The sequence below is a fragment of the Phyllosticta citribraziliensis genome (genome assembly GCF_038025025.1).
Source record: "Phyllosticta citribraziliensis strain CPC 17464 chromosome Unknown J3D65scaffold_1, whole genome shotgun sequence".
NCBI classification, from domain to species: domain Eukaryota; kingdom Fungi; phylum Ascomycota; class Dothideomycetes; order Botryosphaeriales; family Phyllostictaceae; genus Phyllosticta; species Phyllosticta citribraziliensis.
Window position 1 is genome coordinate 2,121,608 of NW_027117338.1, and position 21,412 is coordinate 2,143,019.

Genomic DNA, 21,412 nt, shown 5'->3' on the forward strand with positions numbered 1-21,412 from the left:
AGGAAAGGTGGTGTGGGTGAGATGGAGCTCAGATAATTCTCTGTTGGGGTCTCCGGCGGGATCCAGTTGGGAAAAGCACAGCTCCCGCGGCGCTGAGCCCTTGATTGTCCGATCATTTCTCCGACACGGAGCGGCTTGTAGCGGCTTGTCGGGCTCTGGCATCTGGCATGCCATTCCCGTCTTCTCCTCAGAACAATTCACGACTGTTTGCTTCTACTGCTACACATCGTCTTGGTGCTTTGCAAATGGCGGCGTTGTGACTGGCCAGCGATCGGCCCAACGGCCCAAGCACTCCCGCCTCATCAACTCAACTCAACTCGGCTTTAACCATCCCATCCTCGAAATCGATTGTTGGTATCTCAACTCTACTTTTCACGAACCCGCCCATCCAGCAATGCTAGTTATCCCAGTGACCCAGAGACGCCGCACCCAATTTGACCAGCCCAATGTCCGTTGTCAATCATGTACCGTGTCCCGTCTTTACTTGCGCCTCTTGGTCTCCATGACCTCGTCATCATCTTCCGACTCGTCATCCACAATTGCCTTGCGCTTCGACGGGATCGTCCTCGAGCTTCTGCCCTCGCCGTTGGCAGCCCTCTTCTCTGCAGTCTCAAGCAGCCTCTGATAGTCGTACTCGACACCACTCAGGACATGCTCGACCCTTTCCACCCTTTCGCTGGCGTCAACCTGCATCAACTGATCGCGGTTGTGGTTGTAGAGCCTCTCCTTGACCAAGTGCCTCCAGAAATAGTAACGCCGATCGTTCGGGTCCGCTGCCTTGTGCTTACGCGTGATGCGGGCAGGCTGACGGTTCATTGCAGGAATCTTGCTCATGGTGTGCATCTCGACCAGGCGGTGGAATTGGCGAGGCGAGATTTTGGACTCGCGTCGCAACTTGAAGAGCACATCTTCGGGCAAGATGAGGTGCGAAGGTGTCGTGGCGTCGGGGCGCAAAGCGTCTTCGGGGACCGAGTCAGCTACGGTGAGGGATTCGAATTCAGGGTTGCGGCGAAGGCGCGCAAGGTCGCACCAGTCCCGAAGATCGTCAAACGCCTCGTTGGGGTCCTCGACCGTCACCTCGAAAACGTTTGAATCGTTCAAGAAGCAAGACATCATGGCGTTGTAGAGGTGACTTCCATGCGCCTGGCCTTGGAATGGCGGGATGATGACGAATTGGGAAATGCGCTCGCGGGACGGCGATTCTAGAGGGCTCAAATGCTTGGATGGATCGCCCTGCTTGCCATCTTGACCGAGGACTGACTGCGAGGGGACCCAGAGACGGTACGTGGTTGAGAAGCCGGCAAAGGTGTAGGGAGAAGTAGTGGAATCGTCCTCCAACGGGGTGACCTCATACCTGCCATGGTTAGTCGAGCAGATTCGAAGAGCGTCAGTCAGTGCCTTACAAGAGGAAAATCTTCCAGCGCTCCATGGTCCAGTCAAAGTCTTCGAGATTTTGCAGTGTGCCACCCTCGATGAACAGAGGAATCAGGACCTGCATGCGACGGAGAATCTCCCTGAGCGCGGGGTCGGCCAGAGATCCGTACCAGATCTCAAACTGCCTGTCGCCCTGCGAGTATTTGTGAAGAAGTTGGCCGGGAGGACGCCATTTGCTGTCTGCAGCCTCGTCGCCGTTCTTGGCAGCGTTCTCGGGGTGCAAGGCATCAGGATGCACGAACTCGTCGAGTATCGCCTCCAGGTCCATTGCCTTGGTCTCTCCAATGGGCACCCATTTCTTGTCGTACTTTATCTGCAGCGAGGGCTTGAGGTCGTGCGCGGCGAAGGTGAGGTTCAGTTCCAAGTCGCTGTAGCCGAAGATGGTCTCATCTTCGCCGAATATGGGGTACGTAAAGGCCGGGTTGAAGGGTTCGTCGAAGACGGGCGTTCCGTCGCGGCGCACGAGGTTGATCTGGAGAGCCTCGTTCGAGTTTGCGACGACTGGGCGGCGTTCAGCATTCGGCGTGCAATGCGGTGAACTTCTACTTACACTCCTGGATGGCTTCAATCTCCACGCGGTCCGCCATCTTGCAACACGTCGTCAGAACCAAGCGGTGGTTTTGGGCGTAGTTGTGTTGGTTGGTGGTGCGGCGGAAGCTCTTCCATTAGCTCCCGCGCGCAGACGCGTCGGGCGAGGCGCTAGCGCGCGGGCGGGCGACCGTGCGCAAATGTATCAGCCCTGCAGCCAAAAGTTGTGGCCACTGCCACCCCTACATCGAGCTCAGTAGACCTCACCTAGCACTAGAGGAGGCCTTGAGTGCATCCTGAGCGGGAGGATGCAGACGTCCAAGGCCAATGCTTCTGATGGACCACAAAACACTCCACATCCAGAGCTCCAGCTGTGATATATTGGAGACCCACATCTACATGCCGCAGGGCCACCATTAGCTGCCTCAACTGCCTGACCAACACCCTTCCTCACTACCTATCGCCAGACTCCCACCCGCCGCCCTCGCGTCCCGTTATCTCTCGTCCAGCCTTCCGCATGTCGTCGCCCGTTCGAGGTCGCTCCCGCTGAATTCTCCCTCAACCTCCAAGGGCGCAAGTCGCTCAACAACTGCCGCCATGTGGAACGGCCTCTTCATGCTGCTCGGCCTAAGCATGATCATGGCCATCTCGTGCGTCAATCGGAGCGATGTGTCCCGCACTGGCTGATGTCTTGCTAGATCCTTTTTGGCTGGCTCTCTACCGCTCTCCTTCACCTTGTCGCAGCGCAATCTTCGCTTCATCTCGGCGTTCGGCAGCGGCGTGCTCATCGGCACAGCTCTGATTGTCATCATCCCCGAAGGCATCGAGACATTGTATACTGCGCACTCTGATACCCACTCGCTCTCGACTCGACATATCCAATGGCACGGCGCAGGAGTTCCGCGGGCCATTGATACCCACTTGGATAACTTGAAAGGCGCAAAAAAGCTGGAGAGAAGGGAGGGTTGGATCCATGTGGATCGCAGCACAGAGAACCTCGCCGATATGACCCGACGCAACGCAGAGGCAGCTAGTCAGGACGAACAAGAGAAGGAGTCACCATCGCAAGAAGAGCATCACGAAGAGTCTCATGGTCACGAACCTCATGCGTGGGTGGGGATATCGCTAGTCCTTGGCTTCATCCTCATGTACCTCATCGACGCACTGCCCTCAGTCTTCGCCTCGACGCCTTCTCGTCCGCTGCACATCTCGCTGTCCAATCTCTCCAGCGGCCTCCATCACTCGCCCTCGCACTCGCCAGCGCTCTACCCCGCTGACGCGCCGCCAACGCCTTCCTCCAACCCTCCAGCTACAACCATTGGCCTCGTCATCCACGCGGCCGCCGACGGCATTGCGCTCGGCGCCTCGTCCAGCACGTCGAGCGCAAAGCTCGGCATCATCGTCTTCATCGCCATCATGGTGCACAAGGCGCCGGCGGCCTTTGGCCTGACGTCGGTGCTGCTGAAGCAGGGCCTCAGCAAGCGGACGGCCCGCGGTCACTTGCTCGTCTTCAGCCTCGCCGCTCCCGTCGGCGCCCTCGCTACCTGGATCGCCGTCAACATGCTTGGCCGCGAGACGCTGGGTGGCGAGGAGGGCATGCAGTTCGCGACGGGTTGCGTGCTACTGTTTTCTGGCGGAACTTTCCTGTAAGCTGAGCCTTTCTCCCGTTTCACGCAACCAACCAACTGTACAACCACTGTTACTAACACCCGCTGCTTTGCCTCACAGCTACGTCGCCATGCACAGCATGCAAGAAGCCGCCGGCAGCCCCGGCGCCCACGGAGCGCACTCGCCACACCGCTCGCCCCTGTCTAATGGATACGGCGGCGGCAACGGAGGGCTCCTCGACAGCGGCGACGCCAGACCGGCAGGCGGCATCAGCGGGTCCGACGTCGCCGTGCAAGCAATAGGCATGCTTGTGCCGCTGTTGGCGCAGATTGGGCACGGGGGTCACTGACGGAGATTTCTGTCTCTAGAACACGATCTCTTCATACAGAAGGCGATCGAAGGTGCTGCTGTTGGTGGGTACGGTACGCTACGGCTGTAGAAATAGAAAAACCACCACGCTGCTTCATCTACGAGTTACGTATGCATGAGACGAGGCGGGACGGCCCGGGACGGGGCCATGCATGTCATTGACAGCGAGCATTTCACGTTTGGTCGTCGGGCGTTTCTAAAGGGCTGGCGACATCTTTTTGCCCTGTCTGTACCGGGACAATTCAAAAGACTCCGTTGTGAATGCGGATTCTGGGAAAAGACTTTTGCTCCCGTTGCTATAATCATTAATTAGACCACGAGCGTCGGGTCGGCGGGTCTGGAGGCGGTGCAAGCGATCTTGAGACTGGTTGGGACGCACGCGGAGTTCGTAAGATCAGATTCATTAAATGCCGTGTTTCGTGAGAGGGCGTCAGTCTATGTATCAAGCGGAATAGAGCGGAGGGGAGGGAAGTTGTTGAAGAGTCTCTCCGGGTGGTTTTCAAGCAGGTGTAAGGGACAAAATCTTGGGAGAGGACGCAAGCATCGAAATATACAAGGCGCGGGCAGGCGGATACGTATGTATGTCGAAGGTGAGCGAGGCGAAATGGCAGACAACAACGCGGAAAGGGGGGCGGCGAAATGGCATGACGCAAAAACAAGCAAAACAATCGTCTCAACGTCGCGGCATGACACATATCAACATCATAAAACATCATGAAGCAATGCAATAAGAATCCAAAAGATCTGAACAACTCCAGCCGTTCTTTACCTGACCCAAAACCCCGTTTTAAGCCGTCAATGCGCTGCTGATGCCCAAGATGCCCATGCCGACAAACGCAAACACCATGCACAGGTTACGGCTGTGCGTCAGGTCCATGGCCTCCTGGAAAAGAGTGAGTGCAACACTAGCCATGATGCCCGCCGTGACGGCAAACATGCCGCCATAAACGGCCTCGCCAGGCTCGCCAATGCCTGCGTGGCCGGCAATTTTGAACCAAAGGGCGGCGACGCCGGCACCGACGGGCTGGCTGGCGCCGCCCAGCAGCGTCGAGATGACCATGGCTTTCCATCGCGAGTTCATGGCCAGGTACAGCGGCAGGGCCAACGCAAAACCCTCGGTGATGTTGTGGATGAAGAGCGCCAGGAACACGGAAAAGCCCAGTTGCGGGTTCGCGTGGTTAGTCGCGTACGTGATGAAGCCTTCTGGGAGCTTGTGGAGAGCGATGGCGATGGAGGTTTGGAGGCCGATGGAGAGAAAAGCGTTGGTGGGGACGTGGTGGTGGTGGTGGGCCATGGCGTCTGGGTCGTCGTCCGTGTGAGCATGGTGGTCGTGGTCTTGGTGAGCATGTGGCTGTGGCGACCTCGAGCGGCTGTCGCGGCTGCTATTTGTGTTGTAGTAAGAGGGATTGCTCGAAAGTGTGCTGTAGTCTATAGTGTGCGGTTCCGAGTGCACCTGTGTCAGGGGTGTCGTCTCGTCTGTTGGCTGTCGACGCATCGAGTTGTGGAATGATGCCGTCGCCTGGCGAAGTAGCGTGCCTGATCTCGACAAGGTTCCATAGGCCGATCTTGTACCCCCTCTTGCTTGCACAATCTTGAAGCAATCAACGCCGCATGGGTCGGTGTAGCCATGGCAGGGTCCGCCCTCGTCACACTTCTTCAGCAGGTACTGAGACGCCTTGTGGGCGAGTTGCATAGGGAGTGATGGTCTTCGAGAAAGTTTGGATGATTTTGGTGGCCGGAGAGAGTCCTGGCTGGTAAACATTTCACTGTGCATCGAGGCATCCAGACTGACAGGGCCACTGTTGGGGATAGATACGTCGTGAGGTCGTGAATGAGCGTCTTCATGCTCTTCGTGATGATGGGGCTTATCGTCATCGGCGTCTTCTTTCGGGGCTTCTTCGTCGTGGCTGTGGTCGCAGTCGACGACGTGGGATGGGATGAACTGATGCATGATGCGCGAGAGAATCTGGATGCCTATCACACCTCCGAGAAAACAGGCGATGAGAATCCACGCCGCAGATTTCGGTGAGTGACCGCCTTTTTGCAGCGAACTCTTCGCAGAAGGCAGCATGCTAGATAGCGATGAGAAGAGCTATCACGATTGTGAGTTGTGATGTCATTGGAAAATTCGGATGGCGGGGTGTTTCTCACCATGACACCGAAGCTCAGACTTAGGGAGCAGGACAAAAAGGCATTGCTGTCCTGGATCTTGAAGTTTCTTTTGCCGGGTAACAGGCGAATAACGATGTCGACGCATATTATCGAAGCTGTACGACTCAGTACCGCGCGGCAGAATGTTGGACGCGGGAGACTAACCTCCAAGTGTGCATGCTATTAATGGCAGACGTTAGACAGGGACGTGGAGCAGACGCGGGAAGCCGTACCGACACCGCTCATGGCGGTCATGATCCACCCCCTAGTATCATTGTCCAACACCATGGTTGCACCCCTGCGAGCCAACGAGAGGCCCTGGAGCGTCGGTTGTACGGGCGAGGACGGTGGAGCGAGAGTGTGGGGACGGCGGCAGCGAGGTGCGAGAGGCGGGTGGAGCGGAGAGAGGAGAGGGAGAATGGAAGGTGAGAGAGAGAGCGGACTGGTCGGCGGTGGGCTGGTCGGTCGAGTGGGCGAGGTTTTGAGCACCTTGTTGGCAGCCGAGCGCGAGAAGAGCCTGAGCCTTGTCGCCGCCGTCAAGTCCCTCCGGTCGTCAGACCTGTGGCGTCTCGTCAATGCGCCCCTCGTCATTGGCCCGCCGCCCGGTCTGGTCTCCGATCCGGCTCGACCGCCCAACCAGGAACCAGCCCATCCCACAACACCAACCAACGGCCTCAACCGCCAATCCCCACCGCTGCCACACTCCCGTCGCCCGTCGCCCGTCGCCCGTCGCCTTGCTGAGCCCAGCTGCCGTGCAGCTCGCAGCTTGCAGCATGCACTCTGCAGCCCGCAGCCCGCAGCCCGCAACCCGCCCGTCCCTGCACCTCCCAGAAGCATCGATGCCCAGCTCCGCCGCGCCATGCTTGGACGTGGTCCCCGTTCTCATTTCCACTCTCTTCCCGTCGAGACGACGGCTCGTCATAAGGGTCTGCGCTACTCTTCCTTCCCGCCAAGCGTTGTGATGGACTGCCGTCAACTCGCCCAATGGCATGCTCGTCTTGGTCCACGTTGTGAGCTGTTTTCAAGTTGCTGTGCCTTTGTATGCGACCGGCTTCCTCGACGAGATTGAGCGCAGGACACGTGTGCTGTCGGCGACGTCAAAACAAACAAACAAACATGGGCTGACGGGCAGCTGTCATGATTAACATGTGCCCAGGACCCTGTAGGAATGTTTGCGTGCGTTTATTTCAACATCGAGCTCCATCGAGGCAGACGGCTGTGAGCTTCGGACAATGGAACTTGGACTACGGATGCTCTTTGCGCTCTTCAACTTGGACCTGGTCTGCTTTGCCTCTTGTTGTTGGCAGTTTTCTTGAAACGCGCCAATATTTGGTTGGCAATCATGTGTCTTGTTCTCCATCGTTGGTTGTCTCGAACGCTCAAACGAAATCGTCTTTGTCACGCTCAGCGACATTGGAACCTCTTGTGTGGTCTTGGGGTGGCGCGGGGTACCTCGAAACCACGCCGGACTTACACAACGAGCGTCTTTGCTTGATGCAAAAAATAAAAGTTTTCAACCAGGAGCTGATGAGCTTCGAATTCATGCGCGTTGTAAATGGCACCCTCCAGTCATGTGCTTCGTCGCCATCTGGCTTCCCGCAGTCGGAATCGCGGTCGTGTGAGACTCTGGTGTTGCTGACAAACTAGGCCGATAGCCGGCGAATGGCGTCAGAGGCAGCTAGCTCGGTCACTTTTTGTTCTCGCTCAACGCCCGCAGACCATCATGAGATAGCCTGCTCTTTCACCCCTCTTTGAACATGGCCTCTCTGCGGAAGGTTTCTGCTGCCCCTCGGCAAGCAAGGCAGCTTCTGCGTTTCATCCGATCGCACCCCATTGAAACTCAAACGTCCCGGTCTGCTTACCCATGGCAAAGTTCGCGTCGCATCCACATTCAAGGACCACGAAAGATTCAGCCCGTCGCCAAGGACAAGCCAGACCCTGAAATCGAATCGACCAATCCTGCCCTAAGCTTCCCGTGCTTAGACGCCGTCGAGAGTAGATCTGCAAGTCTGCAGAAACGGTCACTGCAAGGTCCCGAGCCAACGTACACGTCCGGACACCACGAAACATTTGTCTGCAATGAGCCTATCCTGTTGGACTGGGGTGGGATTCTTTCAGAATTCAATGTTGCGTACGAGACTTGGGGCAAGCTTAATGCCGACAGAAGCAATGCCATCCTGCTACACACTGGTCTGTCCGCCTCGAGCCACGCCCACAGCACCGAAGCGAACCCCAAGCCCGGTTGGTGGGAGAAGTTCATTGGCCCCGGGAAAGCAATCGACACGGACAAGTACTTCGTCATTTGTACAAATGTCATTGGAGGATGCTACGGCTCGACAGGGCCGTCGTCCAACGACCCTGCAAACGGCGAGCGCTATGGGACGAGGTTTCCGATCTTGACCATGGAGGACATGGAGCGGGCTCAGTTCAAGCTGCTGGACCACCTTGGTATCGCAAAACTCTATGCAAGCGTGGGATCGAGCATGGGCGGTATGCTGAGCTTGGCTGCTGGTGTGCTATTCCCCGAACGCGTGGGCAGAGTCATAAGCATCAGCGGTTGTGCGCGAAGCCACCCCTACAGCATTGCCATGCGCCACACTCAAAGACAAGGTATATAATTGGCAATTCCAAACGGGCCATGACTGACATGACCAGTGCTCATGACGGACCCAAACTGGAACCGCGGATTCTACTATGATGGAATACCACCACACAATGGCATGAAACTTGCCCGTCAAATTGCAACAGTAACTTACCGCAGTGGGCCGGAATGGGAGCAACGCTTTGGGAGAAGAAGGGCAGACCCCTCCAAGCCTCCTGCGCTCTGTCCCGACTTCTTGATCGAAACATACCTGGACCACGCCGGAGAAAAGTGGTGTCTTGAATACGACGCCAACAGCATGCTCTACGTGTCAAAGGCCATGGATCTTTTCGACCTGGGTCTTGAACACCGCCTTCGCATCAACAACCTCAGAGCCGAAAACCAAGGCAAGCTAGCGGCCTTTGCCGCTGGTAACAGTGCTCAGGCCACGGCGACAGCCGACACATGCAATTTGACCCTGCCCGAGGAACCCTATGAGGAACAGGAGCAATCCAATGGCAACCAGCCTACAACCGCAGCCCAGGCATCACCCCATTCACTAAACCCACAGGAACCGCCCGCAGACCTGGTCGCAGGCATGAGGCCAATGGCAAACATCCCTACGCTGGTGCTAGGTGTTGCAAGCGATATTCTATTCCCGGCGTGGCAACAAAGAGAGATTGCGGAGACACTGCGGCGCGCTGGAAACAGTAACGTCACGCACATTGAGCTCGGAGAGGAAAAGAGCTTGTTCGGACACGACACATTCCTTCTCGATCTGGAACACGTTGGAGGAGCGGTGAAAAGTTTTTTGGGCTGATGAGTGGCTAAGTCTTTATTGTTTTGTACGAAATCCAGCGAACTTGCACGGACTGGAGTTGCGGGGTGTTAGTGGATTTTGGAATGATCCGGAGCTCACCGAGTGGGCCCATGCCTCTGAGACGTATACTCGAAAATAATAGGTCTGGCGTCTCCCTGCTCTCATCTACTGACTTTCCTGTGCATTTATTAATATTGCACGGGGCCCCGACTTCTACGGCCATCTTGCTCAGCTTTGTTTCCACCTGGACCTCGCTCACAGCTACCACTGTCGATGCCGACCTTTACCTCCTCGTTCGGAATCAAGGTATTCCGTGGCCATTCTTCCCGTGGACACTGCCTCCTGAGACAAGAATGATCGCTGGGCTTCGCATGAGGGCAAGCTGCTGCTGCGAATTGGCCGCCATCGAGGCAGATTGAGAAAATTTTCGTCCATTGTTTCACGAGCACAAGATGAATCCAGGGAGCATCGCACATCATGATCCGGGGAATGTGATGTCTGGACCTGTCACATTTCCATGGCACTGGGCCCTTTCCATTCCTGCGACACATCAGTCGCAAGCCCTAGAACGCAGGACGCTCAGTTGACTTGACCACACCTTTACCTGGTTTCCTTCGGCCTAATTCTGGACCCAAACTGGTGACTAAAGCTATCTCTGGTCTTCTGTCCATTTTCGAGATGGAGCTGCTGCTGAACCAGGGATTGGCGGTGCGCAAGCTATTTGGTAGGTATTCTTTCCTCTTGTATGACCAGGGCCGTACTACCAACAGCTCCCTAGATTTTGTAACGACGACTTATGCCTCACTTGTTGCCCTGTTCCTTGACCTTATCAGGCACTGGGCCGTGGATGGTTAGCATCGGTCGATCAGATATGCATGCGCAACCTACTTCCATCAAGTCCTACGCCATCCTTCAACACCGCCACCCTATCGACTAGTGTCCATTTCTCAATCCCATCTGGACTCTTGTCGCCAAGCAAAGGGGATGCTCATCGATAATGAGGGGTGTGAAAAAATAAAAAAGGGGACCAAACCGGACGAATCACAGCTTCAGAAATATCCCAGCGCAGTTTTAGATTCCCCATCGACAGTCAAGACTTGGGCTTTGCGGCGCTCACGCACATACGAGGCAAAAAAATCCCGATCCAGTACGAATTTCGACAACCACTTCGTCGACCCAAATGCACTAATCAAAGCGTCATCGGAGTCACTTTGCAGAGCCTGTCTCGCACAAGCATCCGCACTATGACCCAAGTCACAAGTAGCCGACAATCTTTCACCTATCCAGAGACACTTTGTCCATGACAGACCGGTCACGGACTTTCGGGAGACTCTACAGCCGCGCTTGAAGAAAGGGATTGACAACATCTGGCTCTCTGAGTAGGAGGCGGCGGCCCTTTTCCATCGAGCTCTAGCGCCAGCATCCAACTCCTGGCCAGCACAGATGCAACCTTAACCACCCATCAGGGAATGGCTGCTTGACATCCGTGACGACAAGCAGATCTCATCGCCTCCCGGGTAGGCGCGCCGGCCAATGGCGAGCTTAGCCGCCGCTTCCTTCCTTGACGGAGAATGAGGCATAGAAGTTGGACGCGAGCAAGGAATTCATTGGGAGATTGGATAGGTTGTTTCAAGGCAACACACACCGGATCACGATAGGCGTCACTCAAAATGTGTGTGCCCATTCGTCACTACCAGAAGTGCGGTGTGGCATCAAAAGCCGGAGCCAAGAGTTCTCAAAATCATTTGAAAGCAGACGTCTTGCCCGCTGACGCTCTCGCAGGTTTGAGATACCTGAATCCTCTCTTCGAAAAGAAAGGCAAACCTCCAGACAATACTTCTCCTCCCTGAAAGACTCTACACTACTACCGTTCGCCGCGCAGATTGCTGGCACACTTCAAGATGAAGTTGGCTGACAAGGACCTCGGCTTGCAAGAACTCGTGTCAATTGTTTTCTATTGTCTTGTGGGCACAGGGGTCATAGTTCACTGGATTCACGTCTGGCTAGGCAAACCGGACTATCGCGTGCGGGAGTTGGAAGCTCGGTTGCGGTCTCTGGAGGAGGGCGATAGGATCCGTGACGTAAGACTACTACCACTATTATGGCAGTCTTTTGGCTTCGTTCTTCCTCGTTTTGTCCGTTTGTTGTTCCAGAGGCACACTTTGAGACTAACGACGAGACAACAATAGAAATTCGCACTGGCCAGCATGGGCGGCTTTTCGCAGTCCGTCTCGAGCAGCCGGCGAGGCTCGACGACGGCTTGCAACACAGTCGCCGGCGGCAACAACTCCATCTTCGCAGAGTCTGTGTTCCAAACGCCGCCGTTGAAGCGCCTCCGTGCAGACTCGTACTTTTCCCAGCATGGTCCGCTGTCGGAAAACGTCTCGCCGCGCGATACGACGCCACCGCCGCTGGCCTTTCCCAAACCTCCTCCTCCGTCGAAGGTCAGCCAGCCGCCGTCGCCTCTCTGCCGAAGCCCCGTTTCTCCCACCACCGCTGGAGGGGTTCCTGGCCAAGCTTTGTCCTCTCCAGAGACTCCGTACAACAGCGGCAGCACCGTGGTGGCCGCGCCTGCGCTCAACCCACCTGCTCCCCTGAGCACTTCGAGCAACGACATCACGTCCCCTCGTGGTCGCCACAACAACAGCAACAACAACAACGCCGTCAGCGACGTCTTTGACGCAGCATCATCAGCAACAACATCTCTCGGGGCGCGTCCCCCGTCTACGACAGCGCCCGGCACAGGCAGCAGAAACACGTCGCGCTCACGCTCGCGCTCGTCGTTCCGCTCCCACCACCCTCACCGCTATGGCTTCCACTATCCACACCTGCCGCACCTGCCGCCTGTCAACTCGGGCGCGGATAATCGCGTCGGCCACATGGCCGGCATGGTCGGGCCCGGTCCTCTGTCTGACTGACCTTGACTTTCTTGGGTCTTGTCGTCGCCCCATGCCGCGCGCGGTCGTGGTAAGGCAGTCTGTCTGTTTTCGTAACAGCGCCGGGCGCGTGGAGCCGAGGTCAAGATGAGGTCGTGAGTTGCTGTTGCTGGCGACGGTGGTGGTGGTGTCGAAGGATGCGGCGTAGTTGATGCACATCGCTTATGCTTGCTTTACTTATGGCTAGACTGCCGTACGAGCGGACGGGCGAGGGATTTCTCCGCATTTTCTTTTGTGTTTATGTGGTTTCTTGCAAAGTCAAGTACATTTTCTCCTCTCCTTTCTGTCTCCTTTTGCGTCCTTCTTTTCGGTACATCTGTCATGCGGCAGGCTTGCAGGAGCAAGGGTAGGAGCAGCGCCAGAGGAGATGTAGAAGGGGAGCGATTATTGTCAGGATCAACTGCGTTGATCGGGGACAGAAGGGGGATTCGACACGCCAGGCAGGCAGCAAGCTAGCGGGCTCTCTTTCGTTGCCGAAGATTGGACGGAGGATTGTCGAGAAGTACAGATGGAAGTCGTGAGGTGGGCCGTGAAATACATGGTGGCGAGTTATGAATAGAGCAACAGCAACACGTCTTGTCAACCTTTCCGTCGTCGCGTAGTCCAGAGACCAACCATGTCTGAGCCTTCAACACACGAAAACGCATTCCACCACTGGATTTGAGATTGACCAGCAGCCGTGAAAATAACATTCGCCATGTCTTCTTTGGTACTTTCATCTTTTTATTCATTCTTTGCTCATGCATGCAGCATTCTATCCCAACGCTAAATCCACGCATGCTATGCAGGTGGCTCGGCCCAATCTAGTCGGTATAGTACAGATGTGTGAAGGTGTTAAATGCAAAAGAAACAAAGGGAAATGATTTATGGGGTGCAGTCCTCCATCACCCTCATATAATGATTCGTTTCTTTCATTCTTTCGTTCTCCTTCACTTCCCTTCTCCTTCCCGTTTGTCTGTCTCGTAGGGACCCATGACATATTCAACTCCACTCAACCCCTCTCCTCAGCGAGTTCAGCGCGACTTAGTAGCCGCCAAAGCCAGCGCCGGGCGTCGGCGTCGGGAACGCGCCGGGGGTGCCGAACGGCGGGGTGCCAGCAGGGGGCGTGCCAACCGGGGGCGTGCCGACGGGAGTGCCGATGGGAGCCGTGCCAAAGTTCAGCGCAGGCGTGGGGTAAGGGGTGGCGTAGGGGGTAGCGAGAGGCGTGCCGGGCGTCGCGAGAGGAGTGCCGATGGGCGTTCCAGTGGCGCCGGCGGCGAGCTGACCGTTGTTGCAGCTGCGTGGGAGCGTTAGCAGTGTTTTCATGGATCAAAATTCGGAGAGAAAAGGATCGATGTGAAGGGAAGGTGTTCTGGCCCTTGGGTGGGGCATCTGTTGTTTGGGGTATGGATTGGGGGATTGGTAGGGGGTGTGGGGTGGGCCAGGGGGCCGTCATGTCGCAAGCAGAGTGAGGGCAGTGGCCTGAGAAATGGACTGGGCCAGACCATGTCGGCCAAAAGGTTCGGCGGCCGGCACGGCCCTCAACTCAAATCACTGCTCCCCCGGCTCGTGCGTGTTTGAGAAAGAGAAAGCTTCTTTGGACGTACATCCAGATGCTAGGGTCGTAGCACTGGGCGTTGCAGTGCTGGAACTGTCTGCCGTTTTGGATGGGGCAGAGCACCTTGTCCTCAAAACAGGTCCAGGTGCCGCTCGCGTAGGGGACGCCGCCGCAGGTGCCAGAGCTGTTTCCGGCCTGGCGGACCTTGTGGAGAGGGCCAGCGACGGCCGTGGCGGCGAGGAGGGAGAGGACGGTGAAGAATTGCATGATGATTGAGTTTTGAGATATGAGTGTTGGTTGGACTTGGAGTGTGGAACGAAGGACGTTGGTGGTTGTAGTAGATGAGTGATTGAATGATAGTTGGAATCTGATGTGTACTCTGACATCCTATATACACCTACGGTCATACATGTCTTGGTTCTGTTCCCCAGTTTAGACCTGGTGCCACTAGACGGACGGCCTTGAAAATCGCTGTCATCGGCCGAAGACACGGCCGCGCTGGGGTTATGGCCAATCCACATGAGGAGAGTGAAGATGGCCCCGGTATTTCCTCAGCTGCTCACCTCTGGCCTGGTTTCGACCTGGCGCGGCGAATACATGAAAGGCAGTGCCCTGGTCAGCATGTCTACGGAGAAAGTAGTGGAGAAGGCAACTGTCCACGACAGCACAGTTGAACCATGGCCAATCAGCGGCGCTGTGAGGCTCTTCGGCGTCCGGGCTGTGCGGCTGCCTCGCGACAGACATGGCAAGCGTCTCTTCAAGTGACGTCGTTGGCTTTTGGCCAGAAGAAAGTTGGTGGTTAGGTCGAGGAAAAGTGGCGAGGTGGGTACGCGGCCTGTGGTGCCGTCTATTTTTGACGCGGGTGTGGCGGTGAGTGGCGGTGCGCTGTCCGGACGATTTTCAGTCGCCCATCGTCACCCGTGGTCCTCGTCTTTGGTCACGAGCGACCGTGGTCTGCAAATGACGTTGGATACCGAGAAAAAAGGCTGGGCTTGGTGGGCCGCTGGTGGAGGCGATGATTTGGCCCGCCTTCCCCGGGCCGACGACAACTTGGTCGAGAGAGAGACATGGTGTCGACCTGAGGTGCCTGATCAAAAGTCGTTGCCTTGGCCGTCCATCAGTGGGTGTGCTTCTGAGCCTCAGAAATTGCGTGTCGCGGTGCTGCTGACTTCCAGGATCACTGCGCCTTGTCAGCCTTTGAGAAACGAGGCCAGCCCGGCGACATCAGAACCTGTCTCTGTGAGGACGCTCGACCATGCTCCGCTTCTCGTCGGCTCAGACCAGGACGAAAATACAAATATCGGGAGATTTGTTCATGCAGCTCGACGCTTGAGAAGATTTGTGCCGACTCGAGCTGATGGCCTGAGGCTCGCTGCAGCTCTTTATTACCTTTGCCAGGGTGAGTAGCGGCCTGGGAGACGTTGCTGGTCCTGTCGTGTTACTGGAAGCTCCTCGTGCAGAGATGCCACATGCGACCAGTCCCGAGGTTGCTGCTTGAGTCCGGATCTGGCCTTTTCGAACGGCCGTTGTTGCCATTGTCGCCATGCGGTCCGGGGAAGAAGCCAAGATGCCCATGGCGGATTCGAGAAAGCTGTCAAGCGAGTGAAGCGCAGAGGCTGTGCGGGTTTCTGGACCATCATTGCCCGAGTCGTCGAATTGAGCTTTCGCTTGGAGAGGCTGGCCATGGGAGGTTTAAGTTCACACCCCTCGTCACAGGGCAGACGAAACCCCTTGCACTCGACCTGAGGTGGGAACCGCGCATCCCTGTCTGTGCAACAACCAGCACAACATACGCCGCAGTCCAAGGTCGCAGCGTCACAACAATCACCCACAGAGCTTGACCAGACCACGGCCGCCCCGTCCCTGCAGGCGCTGCTGTCCCGCTGCGACTCCATCGACAGACGCGAAGTGACCGGCGTTTCCGAGGACCGCTCCACAGCACCAAGTTGAGCCTGCGCCTGTGTGGCTCTCCAGACGTTTATATCCATCACCAAAATCAATGGCGGCCCTCGGCAGAACGGCACTGGCGTCTCGAGGCGCGGGCCGGCGGGAAGGTAGCGTCTGATTTCCGCACGGCACGCCTTTCGAGGCTATGCACAGTCATAGATTCATAACCTTATATCTACTCGCCTGGGTCCGCCGGATGGCGCTTTTGCTCCTCCTGTCTTAGTCCGCCCCATGTGCCCTCCGGAACGAGCAACTGTACGTTACACTTGTGCAGAATCTGGTTCGGTAAGCTTATACATTCTTTCCCAGAACATCAGGAGACGCCCACGGTCATCAGCGCTAAGGGATGCGTGCGTGCATTGACTCCCTTTGCAGCGATTCCTGACGGCCCATCCGTTGCGCGCGAGCACTGCCAGACCCGCAAGACCCATATACTCCCCCGCAATCCTCCAATCGTCCGGCCTCGCGTCCAATTGCTCTCCTCAAAAGTCATTACACTCTGCGACAGCCACTGCCCGTTTGAGCCGTCAGCTTATGCCCCCTCCAGGTCCTCTTCGCCCATGCCGCGCGAATAAGGGCTCATCTGGCGTACCACCAAGACCCATAAATCAAGCATCGCAACGGCAAGACGAGAGCGGGGTCAAAGGGCCATAAACTGGAGGCAATCACCGGTGTACAAGAGGATAGAACCGCGAAGCCCGCGCTCTCAACTCTGGAGCATCCATGCATCCCGATAGCTCGTCGTTTACGGCCCTCAACATAGCTGGGTCCGCCGTACCAGAATGGATGGGCTATTTCACCTTGTCCGCGCAGCCTAATACCGACCTCTGGCGCAAACCGCCGCGCAATGACACGTCTACGGCCCCCATTCTATACACCGCCCTGCGCAACCCTTTCATAGCCGCTGAGGTGACGGTATCGGCGGACTGGCAGCTCGAATGGGATCAGGCCGGCCTCGTTATATTTGCAGGATCACCTCCAGGCCGAATCGACAGCTCCAGTCCGTCGCCTCTTTCAAACGATCAGCAACAATCCCCGCAACCGCAACCTCAACCTCGACCGCCACAGCAAAACGCCCCTCCACCCGCCTACACGTCTGCTGAGCCCGCTCCCAAATGGGTCAAGCTCGGCCTCGAGTTCAGGAACAATGAGTGCCACGCTACGTCAGTCTGTGCTACGTCTGATGGGGCAGATTGGGCCATGACGGCGCTGCCGCCCAGTCGCACGCGCCGCGCCGACCTGCGCGTCAAGATGGAGCGCATCGGCTACGCCCTGTGGCTGTGGTACGAAGACGACCACGGTGGCTGGAAGAAGCTGCGCGAGGTGACGTGGTTCTTCTGGGGCGTCGAGAGCAAGGCGGTCCGAGTTGGCGTATACGCCTCTCGGCCGGCAAACCTAGCCGCGTCGCTGTACGAGCGTCAACATGGCGGTCCAAGAGTGACGCAACGCAACTTGGTGGTGGAGTTTGAGGGGCTTGAGATATTCTGAGGAGTCGTGTTGTCCTTGGCATTCTTTCTCGTCGTAGCGTTCTAGCTTGCCGTGGGGGTCTCTAGTTTGGCGTTATCTGCGCTCTGCTTGGAAAACAAGGTGTCTTTGGATGTTACTGCTTTTGCTTCCAAATTACCAGTGGCCTGTTCTGCTGGAATTGCGAACTACTAGGGACTCACGGTCAAGATGAAAAGAAATTAACTCTGTCATCTTTTTTCAAAGTGGTTTTCGAAAGGGCAACTGCTCGACACTACGTCTAGACTTCGGGAGCTGTTGTCCTCTACTATGACTGAATGTGGAATCCGTCGCCCACAACTATTCATACGCCAGCGGGACTGTGATTCAACACCGGGAAGATGAGCTCAGGGAGCCGACATATTCTCTCAACACCTGCTGTGGTCTATTTCTACCCTCATATCAATCTACTTCATCATCTAGTCCATTCAAATCTACAAAGATAGCTCGCTTCATGAAGTCTCATTGGCCTGACAATTCGGAGTCTACTGGTTTTCTTTGACCGCTTCTAATTTTGACTAAGGCATCAAGTCCTAAACTACACCCTCCTTCCGCTTCGCCTAACAAAAAGAGAACAACAACACAAAGCAAAAAGCAAAATGGCAGAACGTTAGCGAAGGCCAGAGTTGAACTCTGAACCTTCGCTACCGTCCCCCAGCCAAGTACTCATTATTAGACAACCGAAGTTGCCGAGTACCCATGAGCAGTGTTCAGGTTTGCGTTTCCCAGGCTAGGATAACATCCGCAAGCTCTTACTCGTCGTACCGGTGCCTTGGGATTGAATTCGCTTTTTGGGTTTATATAGGCAATAAATTGGTCACTTGATTTCGCAGTGCAGTCTGAGCTTGAACCCTTCTTGTGTCCATCCACTGTTAGTACTCTTGAAATCGATGCCATTCCGCTCCTGCTACCATGTAGGCGTATATTTTGTCACGCCCAGTGTTGTACCTGGTGCATGGTCACTCTCACCTGCACTGCAGTCCATGACTTTGGCCAACGGATGACTTCCATTTGTAGCAAGTCTAGCAGCACACGTCATCCAATTGTCTCTCTCACAGGGCAGCATTATCAGTTCACTGTCCTCATGACTGTTAGCCCGTTCAGAAAGAAAGCTGGCCTTGATCGGCGAGGCCCTGCTACCTCTTATCTCCCACATTGACGGCAAGCAACCCAGACACTGCGGTCCACCACCAAGTTTCTGCCAAATCTCTTTACACAAATCCCTCAACCTGTTGTTCCTGAAATCACTTTCTACACTCTTGATATCAAAGATGAGATTCAGGACGCTACGGCTTTGGCATATCCTGCTGTCCCTCCTCCTGCTCCCTCTTTTCGCCGCTCTGGCCGTCTCGCTCTACCTGCTCCCCTTCAACAACACGATACCCTCAAGTCTCTCACCTCGAGATGATCACAACATGAGCAACAGCTGGAACGACTCTCCAAATCTATCCGACAGCCCCTCCAGCGTCGAGAGCAATTGCAGTACACATCCAGGGCCAACAACCATAACAGCGCCCACCTCTCAACCCAGCGCCCCATCAGCAATTCCCCAATGCCTCTTCAACGCCACCGCCTGCGGCGCCATCTTCTCTCTAGTCCAAACTTGCCACGACGAGCTCTTTCCTCCCACCGCCGACAGCGGCAGAGCGGACGACCCGGGCAAAAGCCTCACCATCTCGCCCACCAACCCGGCGCAAGCGGCGCGGTTGCGCTCCTGCATCTGCTCTCCCTCCTCGTCTCCGTCCTCGGCCGCGGACAAAAACGCAGCCTGGAGCCACTGCCAGTCCTGTCTGCACAACGACCTTCACGCGTCGCAGGCCAGCCTCGTCGCGCAGACGCGCGCGCTGCAGCGCTTCTGCCGCGCGCCTGGCGTCCCGGACGCGGTGGGCTGGCTGCGCGGGTTCGAGCTGTGGATTAGAGAGCTCGCGCCGTGTGCAATAGGCGGCGATGGGAGTGGAAGACGTGTCTTGAGCGGCGGCGTGACGGGCGTGTTGAGTATGACGGCAACGACAACAGGCGGCGTCACTGCTGCCCAGCAGACGCTGACTTGGTCGTCATCGACGACGAGGACGACGACGACAGAGGAGGGTGGGACGCACACGGATGCCCCGGCCGCCAGCGCTGTGACGAGCGTCTACTGGGCTGACGGGCTGACGACGCTGCTCATTGTGATGCCTGCGCCCTCATCCTCGCCCGCGGGCGGATCCACAGCTGAGCATATGCCGAGCGGAGCTGCCTCTTCATCCTCTCGCTCTACCGCTGACAGCACGGCAGCCGCGAGTACGGCTGCGGCTACGACAACGACGGCGGCAGAGCAGGCCAGTGCAGCGGTCAGGGGATTCCAAGCACCGCCGGTTGCATACGGAAATGTGGCGTTTGTGGTGGGTGTGGGAATGTTCTTTGGCTTGGGAGTTGTGCGGTTGGTTTTGGATTGGTGAGGCGCTAAGGGGAAGTGGCGATTTCTTTTCTTCAAAGGCGGTTGTCTTTTCATGGCAAAGGGCCGGTCAAGCATGGCGAGTGGCGGATGGAGACAGTGACACGACAGGAGGGTATCCTGTCGCGTCAAATGGAGTTTGCTCATTGGGCTTTCGAGGTCTCTACTCACTGCTTCTGGGTAGTCCATTTCTTTCTTCTGGCGAGAGCCAGGGTGTAGGATTTATCATACAGACCATCATTCATACCACGTGCTCCTCCTCGAAGATGAAAACGAAAGATTGCTCAAGAATGCTCACACCGTCGCTAAAGTGCTGCAAACGCCGTCGTGTGTAGGATATCAGAGAAAGTAGAGCAGGCTAGGTTGTTTCATCTTCTTTTCTTCGTCCACGTCTTGATGAAGTCCGCCTTTTCTTTGACTCCAAGCCCCACCCTCTTCACTCTTCCCAAGCGCGCCAAGTCCTCGCCGACGCGGTCCAGCACCTTCTGTTCTTCGGCCGATAGTTCTCCGTCAGCATCTCCGTTTCCTAGCAGTGAGCCATCGAGCCCATTGGTTTCGGTATAGTCTCCTGAGCGAGGGCTGAGGTCCCGGCCACTAGCAGTTGCCGATTGCTTGGAGGAAGCGCTGGTGTTGAACACGGCCTCTGCAATGCGGACGCGGATACAGTGGGTTGGCTTGGAGCAGAGGTTCCACAAAAAGTCAAAGTACGTTTGGGGAATGGGTGTCGTGACATCCCCGGGAGAGTATCGCAACGACAAAGGAAATATCTTTGTCCTTGCCGGTACCGTGAGCAGACTGGGGCTGAAGGGCAAGATTCCACGTCCATTGGTCGTAGTGCACTCTGGCCAGACCACGATGCTCGTGTCGGGGTTTTGCGCGATCAAGGCTGCCAAGGTAGTGAGCTTGGCATTTGGAGGCGGCTGGGTAGTTGGCGGCGCGAGTGCGTGAAGAAAGGCGCGAAAGAGGTTGACGCGCTCGACCAGGCGGGTGTTGGGATACGAGATTGTGAATACCGGGTCAAAGATGGCCGCCAGGTACAGGGCATCGAGAGGCGAGGTAAAGGAGGACGCGATGACGGTTCCAGAGGAAGGAAGTCGGTTCTTGTGGTGTTTTGCCAGCGAACTGCCATCACGTCAGTTGGAGTGACAAGGCGCATGAAAGAAGATGTCATACCCCCGTCTCACGCCGTCAATTTGAAGGTCAATCCACCAAACACCAGGGATCCCCAGTATCAACCATAGCGCAGCCTTTCTTACCAGCAGGCCCACAGACAGCCAGCTTAGCAAGAGAAAATATATAGCGGAAGCTCCCAGCAGTAGAGGTAGTCGGCACGCGAACAGGAAAACGTGCAAGGGAAGCGCGATTCCGGACGGGTCAGGGCGAACGGGGAAGAAGGGCGCGATGCCAGAGCCTGTGCTATCAGTAAGTGAGCTGTCGTCGCGTGCGCAGCTGAAAGACGCACCTCGATCGCGATACTGGGAGTATTTCTCCATGGTGGATAGTGGCAGATGTCGAAGTCGTGGCGTGGCGGGCGCTCTTCGATGAGACTAGACAGAGCGCAACA

At 56.5% G+C, this 21,412-nt stretch overlaps 10 protein-coding genes across 10 annotated transcripts; 5 read left to right on the forward strand and 5 right to left on the reverse strand.

Moving 5' to 3' along the window:
• Positions 1-162: 162 nt before the first annotated feature.
• Positions 163-2,086, reverse strand: J3D65DRAFT_610637 (histone acetyltransferase type B catalytic subunit). The gene is made up of 3 exons (XM_066798825.1): positions 1,985-2,086; positions 1,404-1,935; positions 163-1,354 (listed from the first exon to the last, which is right to left on the reverse strand). Exons 1-3 carry the CDS (start codon positions 2,019-2,021, stop codon positions 481-483), a joined length of 1,443 nt encoding a protein of 480 aa, XP_066659989.1. The 5' UTR covers positions 2,022-2,086; the 3' UTR covers positions 163-480.
• Positions 2,087-2,229: 143 nt separating this feature from the next.
• Positions 2,230-3,713, forward strand: J3D65DRAFT_610642 (ZIP metal ion transporter-like protein). The gene is made up of 2 exons (XM_066798826.1): positions 2,230-2,612; positions 2,661-3,713. The coding sequence occupies exons 1-2, from the start codon at positions 2,560-2,562 to the stop codon at positions 3,610-3,612; spliced, it is 1,005 nt and encodes a 334-aa protein (XP_066659990.1). The 5' UTR covers positions 2,230-2,559; the 3' UTR covers positions 3,613-3,713.
• A 550-nt stretch (positions 3,714-4,263) lies between these two features.
• On the reverse strand, positions 4,264-6,822 carry J3D65DRAFT_610645 (ZIP family zinc transporter). Its single transcript, XM_066798827.1, has 4 exons — positions 6,324-6,822; positions 6,256-6,270; positions 6,091-6,206; positions 4,264-6,031 (listed from the first exon to the last, which is right to left on the reverse strand). The coding sequence occupies exons 1-4, from the start codon at positions 6,679-6,681 to the stop codon at positions 4,727-4,729; spliced, it is 1,794 nt and encodes a 597-aa protein (XP_066659991.1). The 5' UTR covers positions 6,682-6,822; the 3' UTR covers positions 4,264-4,726.
• A 1,025-nt stretch (positions 6,823-7,847) lies between these two features.
• On the forward strand, positions 7,848-9,491 carry J3D65DRAFT_599378 (homoserine O-acetyltransferase; the record flags this gene model as incomplete). The annotated part of the gene is made up of 2 exons (XM_066797894.1): positions 7,848-8,700; positions 8,746-9,491. The coding sequence occupies 2 exons, from the start codon at positions 7,848-7,850 to the stop codon at positions 9,489-9,491; spliced, it is 1,599 nt and encodes a 532-aa protein (XP_066659992.1).
• A 1,901-nt stretch (positions 9,492-11,392) lies between these two features.
• On the forward strand, positions 11,393-12,409 carry J3D65DRAFT_663986 (uncharacterized protein; the record flags this gene model as incomplete). The annotated part of the gene is made up of 2 exons (XM_066802711.1): positions 11,393-11,572; positions 11,681-12,409. The coding sequence occupies 2 exons, from the start codon at positions 11,393-11,395 to the stop codon at positions 12,407-12,409; spliced, it is 909 nt and encodes a 302-aa protein (XP_066659993.1).
• Positions 12,410-13,328: 919 nt separating this feature from the next.
• On the reverse strand, positions 13,329-14,674 carry J3D65DRAFT_35194 (uncharacterized protein). Its single transcript, XM_066795552.1, has 3 exons — positions 14,114-14,674; positions 14,014-14,051; positions 13,329-13,703 (listed from the first exon to the last, which is right to left on the reverse strand). Exons 1-3 carry the CDS (start codon positions 14,483-14,485, stop codon positions 13,451-13,453), a joined length of 663 nt encoding a protein of 220 aa, XP_066659994.1. The 5' UTR covers positions 14,486-14,674; the 3' UTR covers positions 13,329-13,450.
• On the reverse strand, positions 14,675-16,088 carry J3D65DRAFT_35193 (uncharacterized protein). Its single transcript, XM_066795549.1, has 2 exons — positions 15,354-16,088; positions 14,675-15,144 (listed from the first exon to the last, which is right to left on the reverse strand). Exons 1-2 carry the CDS (start codon positions 15,950-15,952, stop codon positions 14,865-14,867), a joined length of 879 nt encoding a protein of 292 aa, XP_066659995.1. The 5' UTR covers positions 15,953-16,088; the 3' UTR covers positions 14,675-14,864.
• A 74-nt stretch (positions 16,089-16,162) lies between these two features.
• Positions 16,163-17,876, forward strand: J3D65DRAFT_35280 (uncharacterized protein). The gene is made up of 2 exons (XM_066795557.1): positions 16,163-16,196; positions 16,459-17,876. Exon 2 carries the CDS (start codon positions 16,635-16,637, stop codon positions 17,397-17,399), a length of 765 nt encoding a protein of 254 aa, XP_066659996.1. The 5' UTR covers positions 16,163-16,196; positions 16,459-16,634; the 3' UTR covers positions 17,400-17,876.
• Positions 17,877-18,604: 728 nt separating this feature from the next.
• On the forward strand, positions 18,605-20,061 carry J3D65DRAFT_654993 (uncharacterized protein). Its single transcript, XM_066802485.1, has one exon. It carries the CDS (start codon positions 18,686-18,688, stop codon positions 19,850-19,852), a length of 1,167 nt encoding a protein of 388 aa, XP_066659997.1. The 5' UTR covers positions 18,605-18,685; the 3' UTR covers positions 19,853-20,061.
• A 155-nt stretch (positions 20,062-20,216) lies between these two features.
• On the reverse strand, positions 20,217-21,341 carry J3D65DRAFT_545380 (uncharacterized protein; the record flags this gene model as incomplete). Its single annotated transcript, XM_066796762.1, has 3 exons — positions 20,217-20,970; positions 21,022-21,259; positions 21,311-21,341. 3 exons carry the CDS (start codon positions 21,339-21,341, stop codon positions 20,217-20,219), a joined length of 1,023 nt encoding a protein of 340 aa, XP_066659998.1.
• Between the last annotated feature and the right edge of the window lie 71 nt (positions 21,342-21,412).

Coding starts and splice junctions, on each gene's coding strand:
- J3D65DRAFT_610637 (XM_066798825.1), bottom strand. CDS start 2,021: ATGGCGGACCGCGTGGAGATTGAAGCCATCCAGGAGT. Junction 1,936..1,984: donor GATTGAAGCCATCCAGGAGT/GTAAGTAGAAGT, acceptor AACGCCGCCCAG/TCGTCGCAAACTCGAACGAG. Junction 1,355..1,403: donor CGCTGGAAGATTTTCCTCTT/GTAAGGCACTGA, acceptor TAACCATGGCAG/GTATGAGGTCACCCCGTTGG.
- J3D65DRAFT_610645 (XM_066798827.1), bottom strand. CDS start 6,681: ATGACGAGGGGCGCATTGACGAGACGCCACAGGTCTGACGACCGGAGG. Junction 6,032..6,090: donor GTCTGAGCTTCGGTGTCATG/GTGAGAAACACC, acceptor CAATCGTGATAG/CTCTTCTCATCGCTATCTAG.
- J3D65DRAFT_35193 (XM_066795549.1), bottom strand. CDS start 15,952: ATGGATATAAACGTCTGGAGAGCCACACAGGCGCAGGCTCAACTTGGT. Junction 15,145..15,353: donor CGCTACTCACCCTGGCAAAG/GTAATAAAGAGC, acceptor GACAAGGCGCAG/TGATCCTGGAAGTCAGCAGC.
- J3D65DRAFT_35280 (XM_066795557.1), top strand. CDS start 16,635: ATGCATCCCGATAGCTCGTCGTTTACGGCCCTCAACATAGCTGGGTCC.
- J3D65DRAFT_610642 (XM_066798826.1), top strand. CDS start 2,560: ATGTGGAACGGCCTCTTCATGCTGCTCGGCCTAAGCATGATCATGGCC. Junction 2,613..2,660: donor AGCATGATCATGGCCATCTC/GTGCGTCAATCG, acceptor ATGTCTTGCTAG/ATCCTTTTTGGCTGGCTCTC.
- J3D65DRAFT_654993 (XM_066802485.1), top strand. CDS start 18,686: ATGAGATTCAGGACGCTACGGCTTTGGCATATCCTGCTGTCCCTCCTC.
- J3D65DRAFT_35194 (XM_066795552.1), bottom strand. CDS start 14,485: ATGTGGATTGGCCATAACCCCAGCGCGGCCGTGTCTTCGGCCGATGAC. Junction 14,052..14,113: donor CGGCGTCCCCTACGCGAGCG/GCACCTGGACCT, acceptor AGACAGTTCCAG/CACTGCAACGCCCAGTGCTA. Junction 13,704..14,013: donor TACGACCCTAGCATCTGGAT/GTACGTCCAAAG, acceptor GCTCCCACGCAG/CTGCAACAACGGTCAGCTCG.